The sequence below is a fragment of the Giraffa tippelskirchi genome, chromosome 5 (assembly GCF_054371585.1).
Source record: "Giraffa tippelskirchi isolate mGirTip1 chromosome 5, T2T-mGirTip1v1.2.pri, whole genome shotgun sequence".
Taxonomy (NCBI): domain Eukaryota; kingdom Metazoa; phylum Chordata; class Mammalia; order Artiodactyla; family Giraffidae; genus Giraffa; species Giraffa tippelskirchi.
Window position 1 is genome coordinate 165,861,641 of NC_137279.1, and position 19,049 is coordinate 165,880,689.

Below are 19,049 nucleotides of genomic sequence, written 5' to 3' on the forward strand. Positions count from 1 at the left end.
CTTATCACTTAGACTATTTTTGATTTAAACTTAAAAAAAAATTGAATATTAACTTTTATGCACACCAGAAAGGAAAACACAATCAAAATAAATTGGCAAGGTATTCCTAAAAAAATTTTTCCCACTCAGAGCCCTGCTGCCATCTGGTCAACAGGTGGGAAGATCCATTTCTGTTTCTGAGATATAAATAATATGAAGAGAATGTGCATGTTCAAATCATGAAATACAGCATCCATTTCTTAGATTCCAGGAATGTTGATTAATAGTGACAGCCAAAACACACTCATCATAAAATCTTGCTAATACTTTTACATTCATTATACCTTTTGATATTAATATTTGTAACATCTCTGTTAAGTGGGTAGGAGTTATGCCTGTTTTGAGACGGGAGAACTGAGTCTCTGAGAACTCAGGTAAATTTGTCCAAGGCCACTCAGCTAGAAAATAGTAGTACCAGAAGTGAGCTCAGGTTCTTTCTTGCTCTTCACCATTTCGCCTCCTGTAGTAATAATGAAAGGTAGAGAAACAAACATTCTCTTTTAACAAACTGTTTTAATATAAGGGAATTAAAGTTCAAAAATAAAGCTAAGTGTTGACTGAAATAAATGAACAAGTAAATGGACTGCGGCTATGGGTCTGTTAAAGCAAGTCATCTGCATAAAAGTAAGTATGATAATAATCACTTGATTATTGTAAAGATTGCACTCATAACTGCAGACGTTTTTTTTCTTTCTTTCCGAATAAGACTCTAAACTGCCCTTTTTGTTTTTATAGCTCCTGACATCAAGTGCTGTTCACAAGTGGGGAACTGAAATTCATGAAGGGATCTACAACATGTTGATGCTATTAATAGAACTGGTTGCAGAAAGAATAAAACAAGATCCAATTCCCACCGGTCTGCTGGCTGTGCTTACAATGGTACAGTATGTCTAAAATGAAGTACTTTGCGTTTTGGTTTTGTTTAAAATACCTACTACCTTCTGACTAGTAATTAGTGATGAGTCATAATGATATTATCATTAAAGACATTCTTCCATTTTATTTTTAAAGCAGAGCAGTCATTCTGTGCTCTCAGTTTTAAAGAAATATATTAAATAAAATGAATAAAATGATTAAATTGCTTAATGATTAATTAGAATGATTAAATAGCTTTCCCTTTTGTCTCCCTTATTATTCACATCACAAATACTATTATATAGGGTGCTGATGTAGTTTGGTTTCCAGGCTTTCCTCTGCTTAGTAACAGTAGCTGCATGAGGAAGCGGGGCTCGTGTGTTCCCTCCTAACTTTTTTTGCTGGGGCCGTCTCATGCAGCATCCGAGATCTTAGTTCCCCAATCAGGTATACAACCCATGCCCCTTGCACTGGGAGCATGGAGTCTTAACCACTGGACTGCCGGGAAGTCCCTGCCTCCTAACTTCTGTCTTCACTGCCTTGTTGCCCATCTCTACTGGTGGTGGCCCTAGGACATTTGCAGTGTTGGCTTCACCTTGCCTTGGATCAGACCTCTGGTCCTAATCCCTCCTTCTCTTTCCCCATAGCAAACATTGAACAAAACAGGAAAGTAGCACTTTGGCCATTTGCTCCTCAGCACTTGCTAAGGAGTATGTTTTGTTGAGATACTTGAAAGATTCCATTAATGAGGAAGTCCGAGGTGATATTTTTATCTTTTCTAATGCTAGTATGTGTTGCTATAGAAATAGATAATAATAATGTTTCTCTGTTCTGTTTGAATCTAGGCTTTCAATCCTGATAATGAATACCATTTTAAAAACAGAATGAAAGTGTCTCAAAGGAATTGGGCAGAAGTATTTGGAGAGGGAAATATGTTTGCTATTTCACCTGTATCTACTTTCCAAAAGGTAAACATAGTTTTGTTTCATAGTTTTATAAATAAATGTATTGAAAAAGATTTTGTCTGCTACAAAAATGATAGTTTACGTGGAAAAGTTAAAACAGCCCATAAAAAATGGCAAATACTCCATGTAGTTCATAAAATAGCTCAATATTTCAACAGTTTTTTCAGCTATTGCATATTTTTCCATAGCTGTTAATTAACTTCATAAGGAACTTTATAGATTTGAAATGTTTGGTGAAATAAGAAATGACTGCATGACATGAAAAGTGCCCTATTTATTGAATTACCAGAACCTCTGTTTAATGAGTGTCCCAGTTTCTTAGAGACATTTGAGAAGCTAGAGCATTTGAAATTACTTGAAATGACTAGTTATTGCTAGAAAAAATAGTAATTAATCTCATATATAATTTTCTTCTAAATTCCACAAGCTTTAAAGCTTTTGTTTTTTTTTCAAGCACAGGCCAATATCTTCATTTTATATTTAAAGATCTACAACGTGCCAGTAACATACCCACAAAGAGCACATAATTCAAACAGTTTGTTGATCAAACACTGTTTTGGTTTTGGAGAAATATTTGAAAGAAGTCAGCATAGTAGATAGGAAACTTGTCCATTGCTTTAGTAGAAGCAGAGGTTTAGTTCATCGATCGTTTGTTGAACATTTGCTGTGTGTCTGGCATTATTCTAGGTTTTGGAGATAAAAATAAGTAGTTCTTGCATAGCTAGTTCTTGCCCTTAGTGTAAAGAGTAATAAGACATGGTTTCTAACTTACAGCATAGTGGAGGAAATAGGAAAGAAAAAAAAAAATCACAGTGTAACAAGCAACAGGTGCAATTGTAATAATAATGTGCTATTCATGGGATATAGGGAAAGGAGTTGCCACCTTGGAGGGTCAGGCAGTACTCCAGGGAGGAGGTGAGAGCTGAGTGGAAAGGACAGTGAGTATATCCTGTGCAATTTAACCTCCACAGCAACTCTGTGAGTTAGGTATTATTTTTACCCCCATTTTGTAGATGAGAAATTTGAGGCACACAGATGTTAAGTACTTGTCCAAATTCACAAGCCTAGTTATAGCAGGGACCTATGCGAGCTAGCTCCGTAGTCTGCATTCTTTATATAGCCTTGCCTCTCAAGATATTAAAATCTCATCTTCGGTATTGTCGTGACTATTAAATGACAAATGAATACAAAAACAGTGAACACAGTGGGTCACTTTAGTAAGTACTCAGCAAATATTCTTTCTCTCCCCTGCCCAGTTTACATATGCAGCAACAGACACCCAGAAACATTCAGTCTCTAATTTCCCCTCATTACCATGAAAGGAATTCTCTCTCCTACAAAGGCCCTATATACCCTCTCCTCTCCTGGTGCCTTCTCAAGCATTTTACACCTTAGCATTTCTATTCTTTTTTTGGTATGCTCAATTTTTTTCTCTTTATCAGATTACTCCCATTGTGTATAACATGGCCTACTATTTTCCCATCTTTAAAAATTCTGCCTTTGATACTGCATCCATCTCTAGCTTCAGCATTGTGCTCTATCCCTCTTGGCAACCAACCAGATGAAAGTTTCCATATCCTTCCCTCTCAGTTATTCTTTTAGTGCTTACTCTGACGTTTTAATTTATAAACTAAACAAAGCATAAATTTCATCACTCTCTTTACCCTCCTCTGAGCAGTACATGAAAACCTTAGTATGTTCCGTGTGCTCACTACTCACTTGACTCATCCTTTTGTCTTTATTATGCCTTGTCTTAGTCCTCTCCTATCTCATTTTATTCCCCTCAAGTAGGTACCATCAACCTTATTTTATGCAGTGCTTTGACTCAGCCCTGTTTACATGCTATCTCGTCTGTATTTCAAGCCTTCCATTGGGATAATTTTTCTTCTTCCTGGAGTACATGTTGTAAATTGTCCTCTCATAAGGGGTCCATTGGTGGCTGAGTCTTTGTTTTTGGTGGGCTAACCTTGATTTTATTTTCTGTTACTTGAAGAACATTTTCTCTGGGTTTTAAATTCTAGATTGACATATGTTTTGTGTCAGAATATCATAGATATCATTTCAGTGTCTTCTGGCTTTGAGTATTGCTTTTGAAAGTTGACTGATGGTCTGACTATTGTTTGTTTTTAAGAAGTCTCTTTTCATGGCTATTTTTTGAGATCTATTTCTTTTAGATATTTGGCAGTTTGACTCTCACTGCAGTTAACTGAGATATTCTTTTTGTTTATTTTGCCTCAGATGCATTGAATTTCCAAAACTAAGGATGTATATCTTGTATCAATTCTGGAAAATTCTCAGCCATTGCCTTTTAAAATACTGCCTTTTCCCCAGTAGTCTCTTCTAGAACTATGGCTACATGTTCAACTTTCTCATTCTGTCCTTATGTCCCATAAACTCTTTCATATATTTTATCTCTTTGTTTTCCTGTGCGGTGTTTGAGATGACATTTTTCAGATCTGTGGTCCAGTTCTACTCTACTTGTTTCTAATTATCTCATATTCTTGACTCATATTTTCGGTCTCCTTCTTGTTTAATGTTTAACTTATATGCTATGTCTCATATCTAAAAGCTGGTCTGATTCTGCCAACTTTTACTCACTTGTTTTGTTTATGTGTGTATAGAAAAACATATTTATACTTGTTTCTTTATTTTTCTATGAACTTATGTTTCTTGGAATTTAGGAACATTTCTTGAGGCCTGAGTTGCAAGTTCTTTCTTCCAAAAAGGATTCACTTCTTCTGGGTGCCTGGGAATACTATGATTTGGGACCACTTTAGAATAAATATTCAACTTAAGGTTTTTCAGACCATAAAGTCAACTTGAATTAGAGCAGCAAAGCCATGTGAGGACAATTAGATGTTTATAAATTCCTGGAGAATTTTTTTCTCCTCGCCATGCAGTAGCCGAGTCAAGGTAGGCAGTCTTCCTTGTTGTTTCCATTCCACAGGTAAGTTTATTTCAGTTCACCTTACATTCAGGATGTAGCGCTTTGGGTTCTTGCTTTATGTGACAACCTCTTCTTAGTCTCTGAGCCCCGTATTGGCATTGTGTCCTGCTTCTGAGCCACTGTAAGGCTATGAAATGGAAGCTAGAGATCTCCTCAGTTCCACAGATGCCTGCAGCATGATAGCTGGCCTCACGGTTTGTTTACCTCACAGGATTTCTGCTTTCTCTCTTTTTTTTTTTTTTGGTTACACTTCTGAGGACGTTTTGTCAACTCAGTTCTATGTTTTAAAAAAATTTTTTTTTAATTTGTGTAAGATTTTTTTTTAAGCTGTGGTGGATCTTGGTTGCTGTGAGCAGGCTTTCTCTAGTTGTAGCGAGTGGGGACTACTCTCCAGTTGCAGTGTGGTGACTTCTCTTGTGGGGCACAGGTTCTAGGCGTGTAGCCTTCAGCAGTTGCACACGTGGGCTCAGTAGTTGCAGCTCATAGGCTCTAGAGCGCTGGCTCAGTAGTTGTGGTACATGGGCTTAGTTGCTCTGCAGCACATGGGATCTTCCTAGACCAGGGATTGAAACGGAGTCCCTTGCATTGCAAGGGAGATTCTTAACTACTGGACCACCAGGGAAGCCCTTAAATGTTTTATGTTAGTTGTTTTCAGTTGGAGAGATGTTGGAGGCAACTAGACTGAAGTCTCCATTAGGTCTTCAAGGCATTCCATTCCTCCTCCTTTTTCCACCAGTTCACTGAAACTGCTGTCATTAAGGTACTGTGCTTCTAGATCCAGAGAAACTCTCTCTTGACCCAGTCAGCATCAATGGTCACAGTTTCTTCTTCCTTGAAACTTCCTTCCTACAGTCTATTGCTGTCTGTGTGCCGCCTCAGCTACCTCTCCTTTCTTGACTCATCCAGAGCCTTCTTCTCTTCATTCACCATACTCTCTGTAAGAAATAGCTTCCATTCTTAACAGTTCTAAATGTCATCTTTGTGCTGATGGCCCTCTGCTTTATATCTCTGTGGCCCAAATCTCTTTCCTGAGCACAGCAGACTTGAAGAGCCAGCTGTCTCCATTTGGTTACTACACAGACATCTCAGACTGTGCCTGAAGCAGAACTTCATTATGTTTCCCCAGCCTTCATTCTCCACCCTTTCAGTAAATGGCATCACCATCTACCTAGATGCCCAAGCTGAAAACATAGGAATCAGCCATGATTTGTATTCATATCCAAACCATAAACAGGTCCTTTGATTTAATCTCACGCAGACCTTCAGTTGACGTCTCTCTGTTTCTTCTGGCACCATCCCACTCCAAACACCATCATGTCCTGCCTAATGACTATACTAGTCTTCCCTCTGGTATCTCTGCTTTTCACTCTCTCATTCATCCTTTCCTTTCCATTCTCTACATAATTGTAAGAGTCCCCTTAAAACATAAAATGTATCATTTTCTTGCTTTAAACACCTCTGTTGCTTCCCTTCTAGTCACAGTCTACAAATTTCTGCATGATCCAGCTTTTCTTCTCTCTACAATTTTATCTGTGCCGTTCTCCCCAGCTCACCACCTCTCAGTTGGGAGAGTTGCCTCTCCGTTTTTCAAACGAAGGTAGGCTTTTCTGCCTTCCCCAAACAGGACCTTCTCCATTTTAGCCTCTCTGCCTGGAGTGTTCTTTGAATGGCTAAATCTGTCTCATCCTTTAGGTTCCAGATTAAAGACCGCCTTTTCAAAGAGATTTTCTATGACCACCACTCTGAACAGAGGGGGCTCTTATTTCTCATTTGAGGACCTTTTGTGGAAATGTACAACCTGAATGAATTATGTGTTGGTTTACTTGTCTTTATCGACCCTGCTGGAATGTGAATTCCATGAAAGCAGGTAGCACTTCTCTTCTTTATCGCTCTTCTGTATCCAGCCACTGGGACGCTGCGCAGCGTCTAGAGCAGTGAATGCCTGAGAGAGGAAACAAAGGAGGAAAAGGAGGAGAAAAGAAGCGCTTGCTCTAGGGCACCAATTAGTGCTACAGCCGGGACCAAATCTTGAATCTCTTGATTCTCGATTCGCTACCCTGAGTTAATCATGATTTATCCTGTACCTCAGAAAGCTTAAATGACTGATCTCACCTACCCAAAATGCATAAATGCTTTGTATTGTAGCAATTCCATCAAAATACAGACTGACTTCTAAAATTGTTTTCAATAATGTCAAAGAGTCACATTAAGAAACATTTGGGAAAACCTTTTGAAATATTTTTTAAATGTTAAATTTTTTTCCAACTTTCTGATTTAGGATAGAAGAAATATGAAGGTTAGTAGGGACGTTTTTGTATTGCCATTTCAATTTCTGTTTTCTTTTCTCATAGGAGCCTCATGGATGGGTTGTGGATTTGGTAAATAAGGTATACAGCTTTTATTAATATGGGCATGTTTTCCATATTCTAATAAGCTTTCCTAGAGTTTTAGGTAGATGACAGCTACAGACAATAATCAAATATGGTTTATCATTTCTTCCTCTTTTTTATGTGTGCTATTTAAACAGATAAACATCAGCTTTAGAACTTAGTACATCTCCTATAGTGTATTACAGGAGTATTAGAATTATCTTTGTGGTGACTCTGAAGACCAGGGTTATAAGCACGTTGATAAAGTAGGATGTGAGCCTTAGTTGCTTGCTAAATTATTAAAGTATAGTATTTTAAAATTAATGTATACCTTTTTTCTTCTCAGTTTGGAGAATTAGGTGGATTTGCAGCAATCCAAGCCAAGCTCCATTCAGAAGATATAGAACTTGGGGTAAGTTAAACCACTGTATGTACACAGTGTGGAAGTTCACTTTATTGAGCTTGCTGTGTAACCCCTGGGACATTGTCTGGACACGTTAAATTAAATGTTAAAACTCAAGTTAATCTTTATAGGAGTAGCTCCCATGGTTCTGATAACCACAGAAATGTTTACTCTTTCTTAATCATAATAACCAAATTTCAGTGTAGAGTGTTTGGTTGTGTTTGTTTGTTTGTTTTTCCACCACATTCATTTCTCTTTGTGATGTTTTTCTCTTAACTCCTTACTTGTAGTGGTTATATGAAATTATCTTGCTGTTTAGGGATAATTGCTGTGTGTGGCAAGTATTTGTGTACCTAGCAATCTTATGCCTCAGTTAAGTCGCAACTTATTTATAGTACCAGAAGCAAATAAAATATTTTAAGTTTGTTCAGTCAGCTTTTTGGTATTACAGTGATTCATAGGTAGTAAGGGCTATAACTGGAGCTTAGAATCACCCCTCAGGTGTAGTACCAGTATGTTTTCACGTCAGTTTCATTTTCTCAAAAAATTTAACCTTATGGTAAGGGGAATAACTTCATCTTTAATTTTTCACAGACTGCTGACTTGTTTGTAACTGAAAGCACTTCATTCTGTTCTCTAATCATTCAATTAGAAACTACTTATTATGTACTTGCCATGTAGAAGACACTGTGCCAGCTACTGCAAATTGACCAGAGTAGAAAATGATGTTGTAAAATAATATGCCTAAGTGATACAAATTGTGCTTAGAGTAATACCCGTTATTTCTGTGGGACCGTGGCTTATCAGCTAACCCCATTGGTCCATCTTTGCATAAGAGTAGTAACAATAGTCAAGGAGAGAGACTGGCGCTCTGCTTGGTAATAGACTATTGCTTGCTGCCCACTGCTTACTCCTGAAGATCAGAGGTCAACCAGATCATGAATACTTCTAGTGGCACTGGTCAGAGGCCTCTTCTCCCTCCCTGAACCTTGACTAGGTTATTAGGCTGTCATTTTGATCCCCATTAAACCGATCAAGTATGTTAGAGAAGACTTTATTGACCTGGAAGATAATAGGTAGTGACTGAAAAAGCAAGACAAAACAAAACCTATTCAGATAGAGGGTTTTATCCAGCTTGCTTATTTCTCAACAACTGGCTATGTAGGTCACTGGGCAATAATAGAAATAGACTTCATTTTTTTTTAAAGGTTAAATAAAACACTCACTAATTTCCTGCAAAGTTTATTTAAACAAACAAACAGAGAAGCCCAACATTTCTCCCCTCCTTGGATGAAAATTGGCTAAGGATGGATATATAGAAATCTAGGCTTGTCCTCATTGTTATCAGATGTCTTGAGGCTAAAGATTTCTCAAAGATTTTCCCTTCTTTTTTCATTTCTGCTGATGGTGTCTTTTTGTATCAGTTTTTCCTTAATGGCTTAAAATTTTTCTAATTTGCTTGAGGGATGTTTTTGTTGCCATCTCAGTTTATAAAAGTACTCATTTCATTTTATACTCAAAACAATTTCATTTTTTAAACTTAGTTCTTGAGTTCATTTAGAATTTATTTCTATATGTCGCATAAGATAGAAATCCAGTTTTATTTTCTTCCAAAAGGGTAACTAATTGTTGTAAGATCCTCTGAAGAACATTCCACTTTTTTCCACAGTTTTTTTTTTTCATTATTTTGATTTGTTGGCTTTATCAAATGTCTCAGTCCTATGTATACGTGAATTGTTCCTGGACTTCTCTCTCACTCATTCGGTCACTTTGCCATTTTGATACTGTTTCTCTGCTATTTTCATTATTGGTAGTGCCAGTTTTGCTCAGCATCTTCCTTTTATCAAATTTGCTTGATCGTTCTCATGTTTTTATTCTTCCGAATATAGGCAGCATGTCAGGATCTCCTGCAGAAAGTGCCACCAAGATCATGTGTGGGATTGTGTTCTGTTTGTAGCTGTGGAGAATTGACATGTTTATAGTGGTAAAGAACATGATCTTCAAGAACATGATCTTTCCTCATTTATTTGGACCATTTATGTATTTCTGTAAAGTTTTATAGATTTCTTAATGAAAGTCTTAAATATTTTCTTTGTTAAAGGCATATTTCATTCCTTCCCCAACTATTCTCTCGTTTTTCAAATAAAAATTTTTATTATTCTACAATGTGAACTTTAAAATCATCTCATCCAAGCCTTGAAAGAAATTTTATTGGCATAATATGATTTAAGTTACATTAAATTTCTACAATAATTTAAATGAATTGACATCTTTATATCAGCTTTTCCTGCCCAGGAGTATAAAATGTTCTCTGACATAAAAAAGGATTTGTTTAATGTTGAAAGGAAGGAACTTCTCACATTTATTTCTCACATTTGCTTCTTTTTTTCAGGCAGTCTCAGCACTAGTGCAGCCCTTAGGGGTATGTGCAGAGTATCTCAATTCCTCAGTGGTACAGGTAAGATAAACCATTTTACACTTATTTCAAAAGTGATCTAAGGCATACAAACAGTAAAAATTACCTTTTTATCAGGTTGTTCAGAGTTGTGCCTATCAGAATAACTGCTTTTTTTTTTTCTGATTAGCTATCCTTGTAGTGAAAATTTTATCAGAAGATAAATAAAAGTGATTAATAAGTTATAGGTAACGTCTAAACATTTAAGGTTGCTTATCTTTTCAATTATCATTTTATCAAATATAATTACAGATTATAGCTTCCCCGCCCGCCCTGCCACTTTCTTCACTATAAAATAGGTGGCATATATCCCTACCCCCTTCACAGGATTATTTAAGGATTCAGCATTACATTAAACAGTGTTGAGTGGCCTGCCTGGCTTCCTCTAGCCAAGTCACTGAGAATCTGAGTAACAGTTTGACAGCACATCTTGTCTGCACGTCAGCAGGTCATAGGATAGTCAGAGCTGTGAGTGCTGAGCTTTCTAATGCTTAGGGCCCATTGCACTTTCTGGTTGCCTTTCCATTTCAGTTAACAAGTTTTACTGAATAAAATGTCATGTTGAAATACCTCCATTTATTATTTTCTTTATAAAAATATGTCTGTGAAACTTAGCTGTTACAGAGATTTTTTAAAAATCACTGTAAATGGTTTTGAAAGCTTAGTGTCCTTTGGGAGCGAATAGTATGCACTATTCCTCATTTCCAATGTCTACTGTACGTAGGGCCATTTTAACAAGGGAGATGGAATTTTTTTTTTTTTAGTAGGTTCTGGAAATTTCTGTTATTTCTAAGTTTTAAGTGCCTTCTTTAGATTTCAAAGTAATTCTGCAAAATTTTTTAAATGAAGCAAAGTGACTATATAAGTATTTCTTCATTCTGATATTAAGGTCTTTAGAGACATCTAGTGTTCTCTCACTTATAAGCTTATGAATATAATCATTTGTTTTGTAGTGAAACACTGAAACAAAGAGGCAAAATGATTTGACTTAATAATTTAATAATCTATATTAGCAATTTAATAATTGGCTTTTTAATAATCAGAGCCAGGATTGAATTTTTAAATGCATACTCTACCCATGCATTGCTCCATGGAAAGAGATTTAGTGCAAATATTCCAACTGCTAATTAATACTAAGTTCTTTAGAATTCCCGGTTTTATATATAAGCACAGTGTTCTTTAAAAAAAAGTTTATGAATTTCCAACCAAAGCATGTTTAACTTCCTGCAGTAGCAACTGAAACAACACATCCAACCTTAAATTCATTCAGCAATAAATTCATGCTGTAGTTATGTACATTAATACTTGTCTCTAACACTGGCTCCTTTAGAAGACTAAAGTGACCCCTGGGACTTGACTTCTTTATCTGTAAAGTAGTAGTACCCATACCTGTCTCTCAGAGTTGCGGTGAAAGCTAAACAAGGCTGGCACATGCTTGACAAGAGCAGTGTGACTTGCCTCTTACCCTGACAGCCCTCAGTTTTCACTATACAGTTGGCATAAGTGTAAATAAGGGAATTCTACGTGGATGATTGCATGATGGCATTTTAATTCATTGCTAATATGTTTTTGCTTTGACAGCCAAATATTTTCTAGTCACCAGATAAGTTTAAAAAATATTTTACTTAAAAAAAAATTTATTTTACTTAAAGACAAGTGATCATTTAGACCTTGCTAATTTTTCACTACTTCTCATATATTACTTAGAGTTAGTTATCTGGCTATGCTACCATTCAGGAACAGTATGTTGTATGAGTCTTATCTGTAGGGCTCATTTACATATAAGCTAACACTTAAAAGTAAGTGCATAAAGCAGCATATTTTTGTGGTTTGTGCTTCTGTTTATTTTTTTTTTAATCAAATGCAAAATACTTTATTCCAAATGATACATACTCATGTTTGATACTTTAAGTCAGTCTGTGTGTCTTTGGTTGTCTTTGGCTGCTCTTCAAAGGCCCCTTATAAGAAAATAAAGAGGAACTGCACCCATACGATAGTAAAGAAGCTGAGGCACAGAATCAGTTAAAAGGATTTACTTGGGATGGTATTAGTTAGTGGTAGTCTGATATTAGAATTCAGATCTTTGTGTTGCACCTTCTCCTTTGTGAAATGTGAATGAAGTATCTCCTCTCTAGTTTAGGGACAGATTCAGAGGTCCTTATTAACTTTAGCACTTTTGTCCTACAGCCCATGCTAGACCCAGTCATCCTTAATACAATCCAGGATGTGCGGAGTGTGGAGGAAAAGGATCTCAAAGACAAGGTAATGCATCTCCAGTCACGCGATTGCAGTGCATGTTGGTCCACAGAAGCAGAACCAGGACTTGGGGCAAGGTTCGCACATCATTGCTCTTTGGATTCCAGTCACATACAGCTCACACTAAATTAATTTTACATTTCCTGACCAAAAAAATGTTATTTTCTGAAGTACCGAGTGGTTGGTGTTACTTCAGTCAATAAAATGAATGTAGAGTTCTCAGTAAGTGACACCATTAAGAATTTAACTAACATGCTGGTTTTGATAGTAGTACAATTGGTATAGCACTGAAGAAACTTTAAAATAATTTGGTACTAAAAGCTATCCAAAGTTGTTCTAACATGATTCATTTCGTCTACCTTGACTTTCTCTCAGAACCCTTCTCTTTTTTTTGCTCACTCATACGCTGATTTTTGGTTAAACGCAGAATGTAGTTCATCAACCATGTGAAGTATCAGATACCACTGCTACTGCTATTGCTAAGTCGCTTCAGTCGTGTCCGACTCTGTGCGACTCCACAGACGGCAGCCCACCAGGCTCCGCCGTCCCTGGGATTCTCCAGGCAAGAATACTGGAGTGGGTTGCCATTTCCTTCTCCGGTGCATGAAAGGGAAAAGTGAAAGTGAAGTCGCTCAGTCATGTCTGACTCCTAGCGACCCCATGGGTCTGCAGCCTACCAGGCTCCTCCACCCATGGGATTTTCCAGGCAAGAGTACTGGAGTGGGGTGCCATTGCCTTCTCCATCAGATACCACTAGACCATGGTTACTGAATATGTCCTTTATTCCTGTGTGTGTAAGAATTGGCATCAGAATGTTTTATTGGTTCCTTTTTGTTTTCTCTGTGTATGTGTGTGTGTATGTCTTGTTTTTAAATGAAAGAGATTGGTTAGCATCCCTGAGCTCTTGTCTGCCATCAAGTTACTTTGCATGCGCTTCCAACCAGATCTGGTGACCGTCGTGGACGACCTTCGACTAGACATCTTGCTGCGCATGCTGAAATCACCACATTTCAGTGCCAAGATGAATTCCCTCAAAGAAGTAAGTTTTGCACTTGTTTCTAGAAGACTTAAAGTATAGATACTCTTAAGTTCTTCCAAAACTTGTTATTAATGTAAAAATGTTGGGAAATAAAGAATAATAATTTGTTGTAATCCCACAAAAAGAGTTAATAGTGATTATATATAAAATGGTCTATGTTTACAATTGTCTGTTAATAAAGTAATACTTTCATATGTATTACATTCAGAATTCATCCTATGAAGTATTCAGTGTTTTAGTGAGATTTTTCTGGAACATATTTCCTCGGAATATGAAGTTTAAGGTTTACTTTTTACCCCAAGGATATAATTTCTTTTATTATATTTCAGATATGCACTTACTTAAACCAAATCTTTTAACTGGGGTTCGGGCAAAATTTTGTTTTGTTTACAACTGGAGTGGTCTAAGCAAAATGATGGAAATAAGATCTTGCAGCTTCCTAAACTTTCCATGAGCATAGTTGGTTTTGGTGAGTGATAGGTGGGGCCAATAGAGTTCAGCCATAATGCCAATTATTTTCCTTCAGTTTTGTACTAATTAGGATTTTTGGCTATAAGTGACTCTTGATTCTTGAGTGAATCACTTGATCATTTGAGTGATTCTTCAGTTATTTTAAATTAAAAAAAGAATTTAATAAAAGAAGGCTGGGCTATCTCATAAAAATAGCCAAACCTTGTAAGGTCAGAGACACGTGTGGGCAACGGGACCAACTAGAATCCAAGACCAAAGCACTGCCAGGACTCTGTCCAGGTCTTATCTCTGCTTCTCTTTGTTCTCTCTCTCCATGCAGAGTGGCATCTTCATAAGGTAGACATGGCCATGGATAGCTCCCATGACCAGGAAAGGACTGATGCTTTCTCTCTGGTCCCAAGTATAGAATTTGGAGACATGCTCTGATTGAAGTTTGGGTCAGATGTGCATCTCTGAGCCAGTCAGCAGTGGCCCAGGGAATGTGAGCTCTGTGTTCTTTTTAAAGACATTAAAAATGGGTAGTCTATTAAATAACTGGCCTTTGATACATTTAGGCTAATTATCAGACTACATTGTAATACTGTAAAAGTCACAAGATATATGTGAAGATTTTGATTATGAATATTTGCATTAGATTAAATCACAATAATCCTGTCTTTTTAGGTAACCAAACTCATAGAAGATAGCACTTTATCCAAATCTGTGAAGAATGCTATAGATACAGACAGATTGTTAGATTGGCTAGTTGAAAACTCAGTTCTGTCAATCGCATTAGAAGGTAGGTTAACTTGCTTTAAAAAATTACCTAAGTCATAAATAATATACTTTTGTGTTAAAAATGTATGAAATTGTTGCTTTGACTATATTAGCCTTTTTTTTTTCTATTGTCATCTTTATTTTGTACTAGCCCTTAAATAATCTTATAGCAAGTTACTGTTGCTTTGAATTAATAGAATCATGTTTAGAAAGTCACGTTCATTATATCTGTCTGCCTCTCTGGTGTTTCTTCTCTTAGGCAACATAGACCAAGCACAATACTGTGATCGTATAAAGGGAATTATTGAACTCTTGGGCAGTAAATTGTCATTAGATGAGCTCACTAAAATTTGGAAGATACAGGTAAGTTGATCAGAATTGCTTTTGCCCTTTTATGACATTTTTTATCAGAGAGGGAGAAGGATGGTGACTTACTGTCCATGGACAAATAAGTATTAATTGAACTCAAAATATCTATGAGCAAATTTAAAAATGAGGTACATAATACTCAACTGAATCCCTCAAGATAATTTATAAAATGTGAAAGATGAGTATGTATTTCTTGTAAACTTAATATTTTTGTCTTTTTAGAGATTTAATACTTCAAGGAATTAAAATAAAGCCAACTGATAACCACTAATAATGGTTGCTTCGTGTAGTCTTACCAGTTTTATCATGCAAGTGTATGCTGATAGTCTAGAATCAATTTATCTTTGTTACTGTTTTACTTTTGCTTCTGTATATCTCTGGGGAAATACTTGTATTTTTCCAGGTTCCAAGACTTAACTTTTTCCCCATTGTCTTCTTTTCTAGTCAGGACAATCATCTACTGTGATTGAGAACATTCATACTATTATTGCTGCAGCAGCTGTCAAGTTTAATTCAGATCAGCTTAATCATTTGTTTGTTCTTATTCAGAAGGTATGTGCTCAAATGTACTTTTAAATTTTTCTAAAATGAGGTCTCCTTCCTCTAGATTAGCAATATTTAACCATACTCTTCTTAAACTTTTTTAGCTCAAGTTTAAAGATTTTGCATATTTTGCCAGTGTGATCAAAACGGACTGGGGAGCAATTCCTATGTCTTGTCTTTTTTGTTCTACAGAGCTGGGAGACTGAGAGTGATAGAGTGAGACAGAAGCTATTGAGTCTTATTGGACGAATAGGCCGGGAAGCTCGCTTTGAGACCACTTCTGGAAAGGCAGGAGAATCAAATGAATTTTTCTAGCTTTAAGTGCTTAAAGCAGCTTTATTTGCATACGGGTTGGCTCATCACATGTGGTTTACCATAGGTGTTGGATGTGCTCTGGGAACTGGCTCATCTCCCCACTCTGCCCAGTAGCCTTATTCAGCAAGCTCTGGAGGAGCATCTGACAATCCTTAGTGATGCGTATGCAGTGAAAGAAGCAATCAAGAGGAGCTACATAATTAAATGCATAGAAGATATTAAAAGGGTTGGTTTTCTTTACCTTTGGTCTACTTTTGTTGTCAGAGTAATAGTATTGTCTGAGTAATTAGAACCAAATAATTTTCCTCCCCTATTGTTTAAATTAAGCTAAATGTCCTATGTGGAAGCTCTTTAATCTTAGAGTCCAAAATTGGGAAATTATAGGTACTGCTTTTACCAAGTCACTTATGTTTCTGTTAAAATTAATTTTCAGCCTGGAGAATGGTCAGGTCTGGATAAAAACAAGAAGGATGGATTCAAGGTAAGAATTTGCAGATGAGGTATAAGTAAAAGGTATACTAATTTAATAATTCTTTTTAATAAATTGAATTTAATTTTAAGATAATAGTAAATTATTATAGTGTTTGTTCAAGTAGTATTCAGATACAGACTGCTGTTTGAATATTTTCTTATGACCTGTGCTGTATTATTTAAAGCTTGGGGAGTTATTGACTCACAAAGGGGAAAAAAATCCAAGATCCCATTCAAAGAGTAGTTTTACTATATGATTTTCATAAGATTATAAGACCTTCAACTTAGTTTTTCTTTTTAAAATTAAATCCAAAATATTCACAACTTTAATAAATATCGTGCCCATTTTTCTCCCAAAAGAGAGAAATGGAGGAATTCCTAAGAGTCAGAAGAGAGAAAGAAGGGGAGAAGGAGGTTCACTCAGTGCTGGCATGTAGTCGTTTTTGGATGCTTGGTTCAGATGTGGTCCTAAAGTACTTCCTTAGAAAAGCGATTATTCAGTGAGTACCTGCTGCTGGGACTGGATTTTAGAAGGTAGAACTGCATAGGGATGAGTGCTGTGGAAGCCCCTCCCCTCCAGGGTTTGACCTCCAGGTGGCTGGAGACTTCATGTCTGTCCTTGGTTAGGGGGGTTTCAGAATGGGCAGCGATGGCTGTAGCTCTCCTGTCACTGCAGTCCTCAAACATTAAGGCTCTCCTTGGAGAGGGCTGACCTCAGTGGTCAGTCCCTGGAGCCTGCCTCGGTGGTTTCAGCAGCCCTGATTAGAGCACGTCCTCCTCCATGCAGGCCCTCAGGTTGCTCAGATGAAACATGAAGCCTCATAGCAAGAGGGGTTTCATTCCACTGTTGACCTAAGAAAAGACTTTAGTAAATAGCTAACAGCTTAACAATTTCGTTGGTAAAACGTATTTCTTGGTTTTCCCCATAAGTATTTGTTTAAAGGATCTTGAATACTGCTAATTTACACTGGTAAATTCAGACTCTTGTTAAGCGCCCTTGGTGACTCATAGGCTTTTATTCTCCTAAATTATGCTTGGTCATAAAGTTTAGTTGGGGGCATTTAGGGACTTTATGGGTTATATTTCTAACATTGAAATTTGATCAAGTGAATTTTCTACATTAAAATTGTTCATAAACTGGAGCTGGTACCTCTCAGGTTATGATAAAATTATTCCTTTAATTCAACATTGCTCTCTTTCTACTCAGATACAATGTGAATTGTTCCAGTTTTCTCAGCTCAGCGATTCAGATAATTTAGCACCCTCTGTCTTTATGATTGAAACTCATCCAGAGCTATTTAAGAAGTTTAAATCTTTTGATAGTAATAGTAAAAAAGAAAAGATATCTGTAGAAAATGGTCTTTTCTTCACAGTAACAGATACATTTCTTTATAGGTCTGAAGGTCAAAGCTGAAGGGACTTTTTCCTCCCTCCAGGGAAATGACTTTTGAAACCAGAAAATCCTTCCTGACCACTGTTCCTTCCTTGTTACAGCTGAGCATTACTTTAGCCCTTCTAGCCAGTAGCATCGCTGCATCTTTATTGCTTCTCTTGCAGTCATTTCACTCATGTCTGATGTTTTACAACAAAACTCAAAAAGTAACAGGGAGAATTTTGTAGTCATTTTGTGAGTCTTGAAAGAAATATTCTTCCTTTTTTATATCCCACTGCTCCCAGTAAAGAAATTCCTTCATTTCAAATAATAATAACTTGCATTTACATAGCACTTCTCCATTGACTGAGTGCTTTTGCAAATACTCTTTTAAAGTACACGTGGCTGAAGGGGGGCAGTGGGAAGATCAAAGCCCCCAACATGACTCCAGGCAGGGGGGTGAGTTATATACTGCCACTAAAGGTGTTTTTCTATGCTATGCCCTTTCCTGCCAGGCAGCAAGGTGGGCTGACTGGGAATTATGTCTCCCTGCCAGGCTACACAGAAACTAAGCAAAGGGTAAGACAAGATCACCCACCTCTTACTCCCCTCCCACCCCCAGCTACCTCTACTCCTCCAACTGATTCCCTTTCCCTCTGCTTTTGACACTCTTAAAATTCCCAAGTTCCATTGTTGTGTTCAGAAGTTCTGACCTTTATTTCTTAACTTTATTTCTGTAGATTCTGCCAGGATACCCTTGGCTTCCTTGGTCCTCTTTTCCTTTGCTTCCTTTATACCTTCCACTGTCTGCCCCCAACCCTTTCCCTCTTATTTCACTTCCTTTTTACTTTTCAATTAAAAAGTTTAAATGTACGCATCCAAAAAATATTACTAAACCAAAAAAAAAAATCATTTTTACTTGATCGGTGGTGTTTGCATATCCTTAAATCATTATATGAAGTCCTCCTAGCACAGTGCCCAGCAGCCTTTCAGTAAATGTTGGTTCCCTTCCTCTTACTTCCTCTGCTTCACCCGTGAAGACGCTAAAATCATTTACACACATACCTGAATGACCTCCACTTGACAAAACATGTAACTGAAAGTAAAAATAGCAAGGTGCCCTCAGTACAGTCTCACAATGATGTGATTGATTAGCACAGGAGGAAATACTTTTTAAAAAGTGTCCACCCTTGTAGAAATTTTTACTTTGATTCTAGATAAATGGCTAGGTCTGGAAAAACAAGGCAGATGAAGAATTGGGATATTTAGCTTTGAGAAGTGAGAACTCAAGAAAGAATATGAAAGCTTTCTTTCAGATACTTATAGGATTGTTACAGACATTTGATTCAACTTAGTTTTTATGTCTCATAAGCAGTTATGGTAAAGGCATGTTTCAGTATCATAGATCACTGAACTTTCAAGGA

General features: G+C 36.9%; 1 protein-coding gene across 3 annotated transcripts in view; it reads left to right on the forward strand.

The window, feature by feature from the left end:
- USP24 (ubiquitin specific peptidase 24) overlaps positions 1-19,049 on the forward strand; it is a 145,247-nt gene that overhangs the window by 42,708 nt on the left and 83,490 nt on the right. For all 3 annotated transcript variants that reach the window (XR_014054482.1, XM_081492694.1, XM_081492695.1), the window contains exons 4-16: positions 775-918; positions 1,740-1,862; positions 7,158-7,193; positions 7,522-7,587; positions 9,971-10,036; positions 12,221-12,295; positions 13,170-13,328; positions 14,463-14,577; positions 14,815-14,918; positions 15,369-15,476; positions 15,660-15,755; positions 15,847-16,008; positions 16,216-16,263. Coding sequence is in view for 2 of the 3 variants with exons in the window: in XM_081492694.1 (XP_081348820.1) it covers positions 775-918; positions 1,740-1,862; positions 7,158-7,193; positions 7,522-7,587; positions 9,971-10,036; positions 12,221-12,295; positions 13,170-13,328; positions 14,463-14,577; positions 14,815-14,918; positions 15,369-15,476; positions 15,660-15,755; positions 15,847-16,008; positions 16,216-16,263 (1,302 nt within the window). In the remaining variant the exon portion in view is untranslated. The remainder of the gene's footprint in view (positions 1-774; positions 919-1,739; positions 1,863-7,157; positions 7,194-7,521; positions 7,588-9,970; positions 10,037-12,220; positions 12,296-13,169; positions 13,329-14,462; positions 14,578-14,814; positions 14,919-15,368; positions 15,477-15,659; positions 15,756-15,846; positions 16,009-16,215; positions 16,264-19,049) is intronic.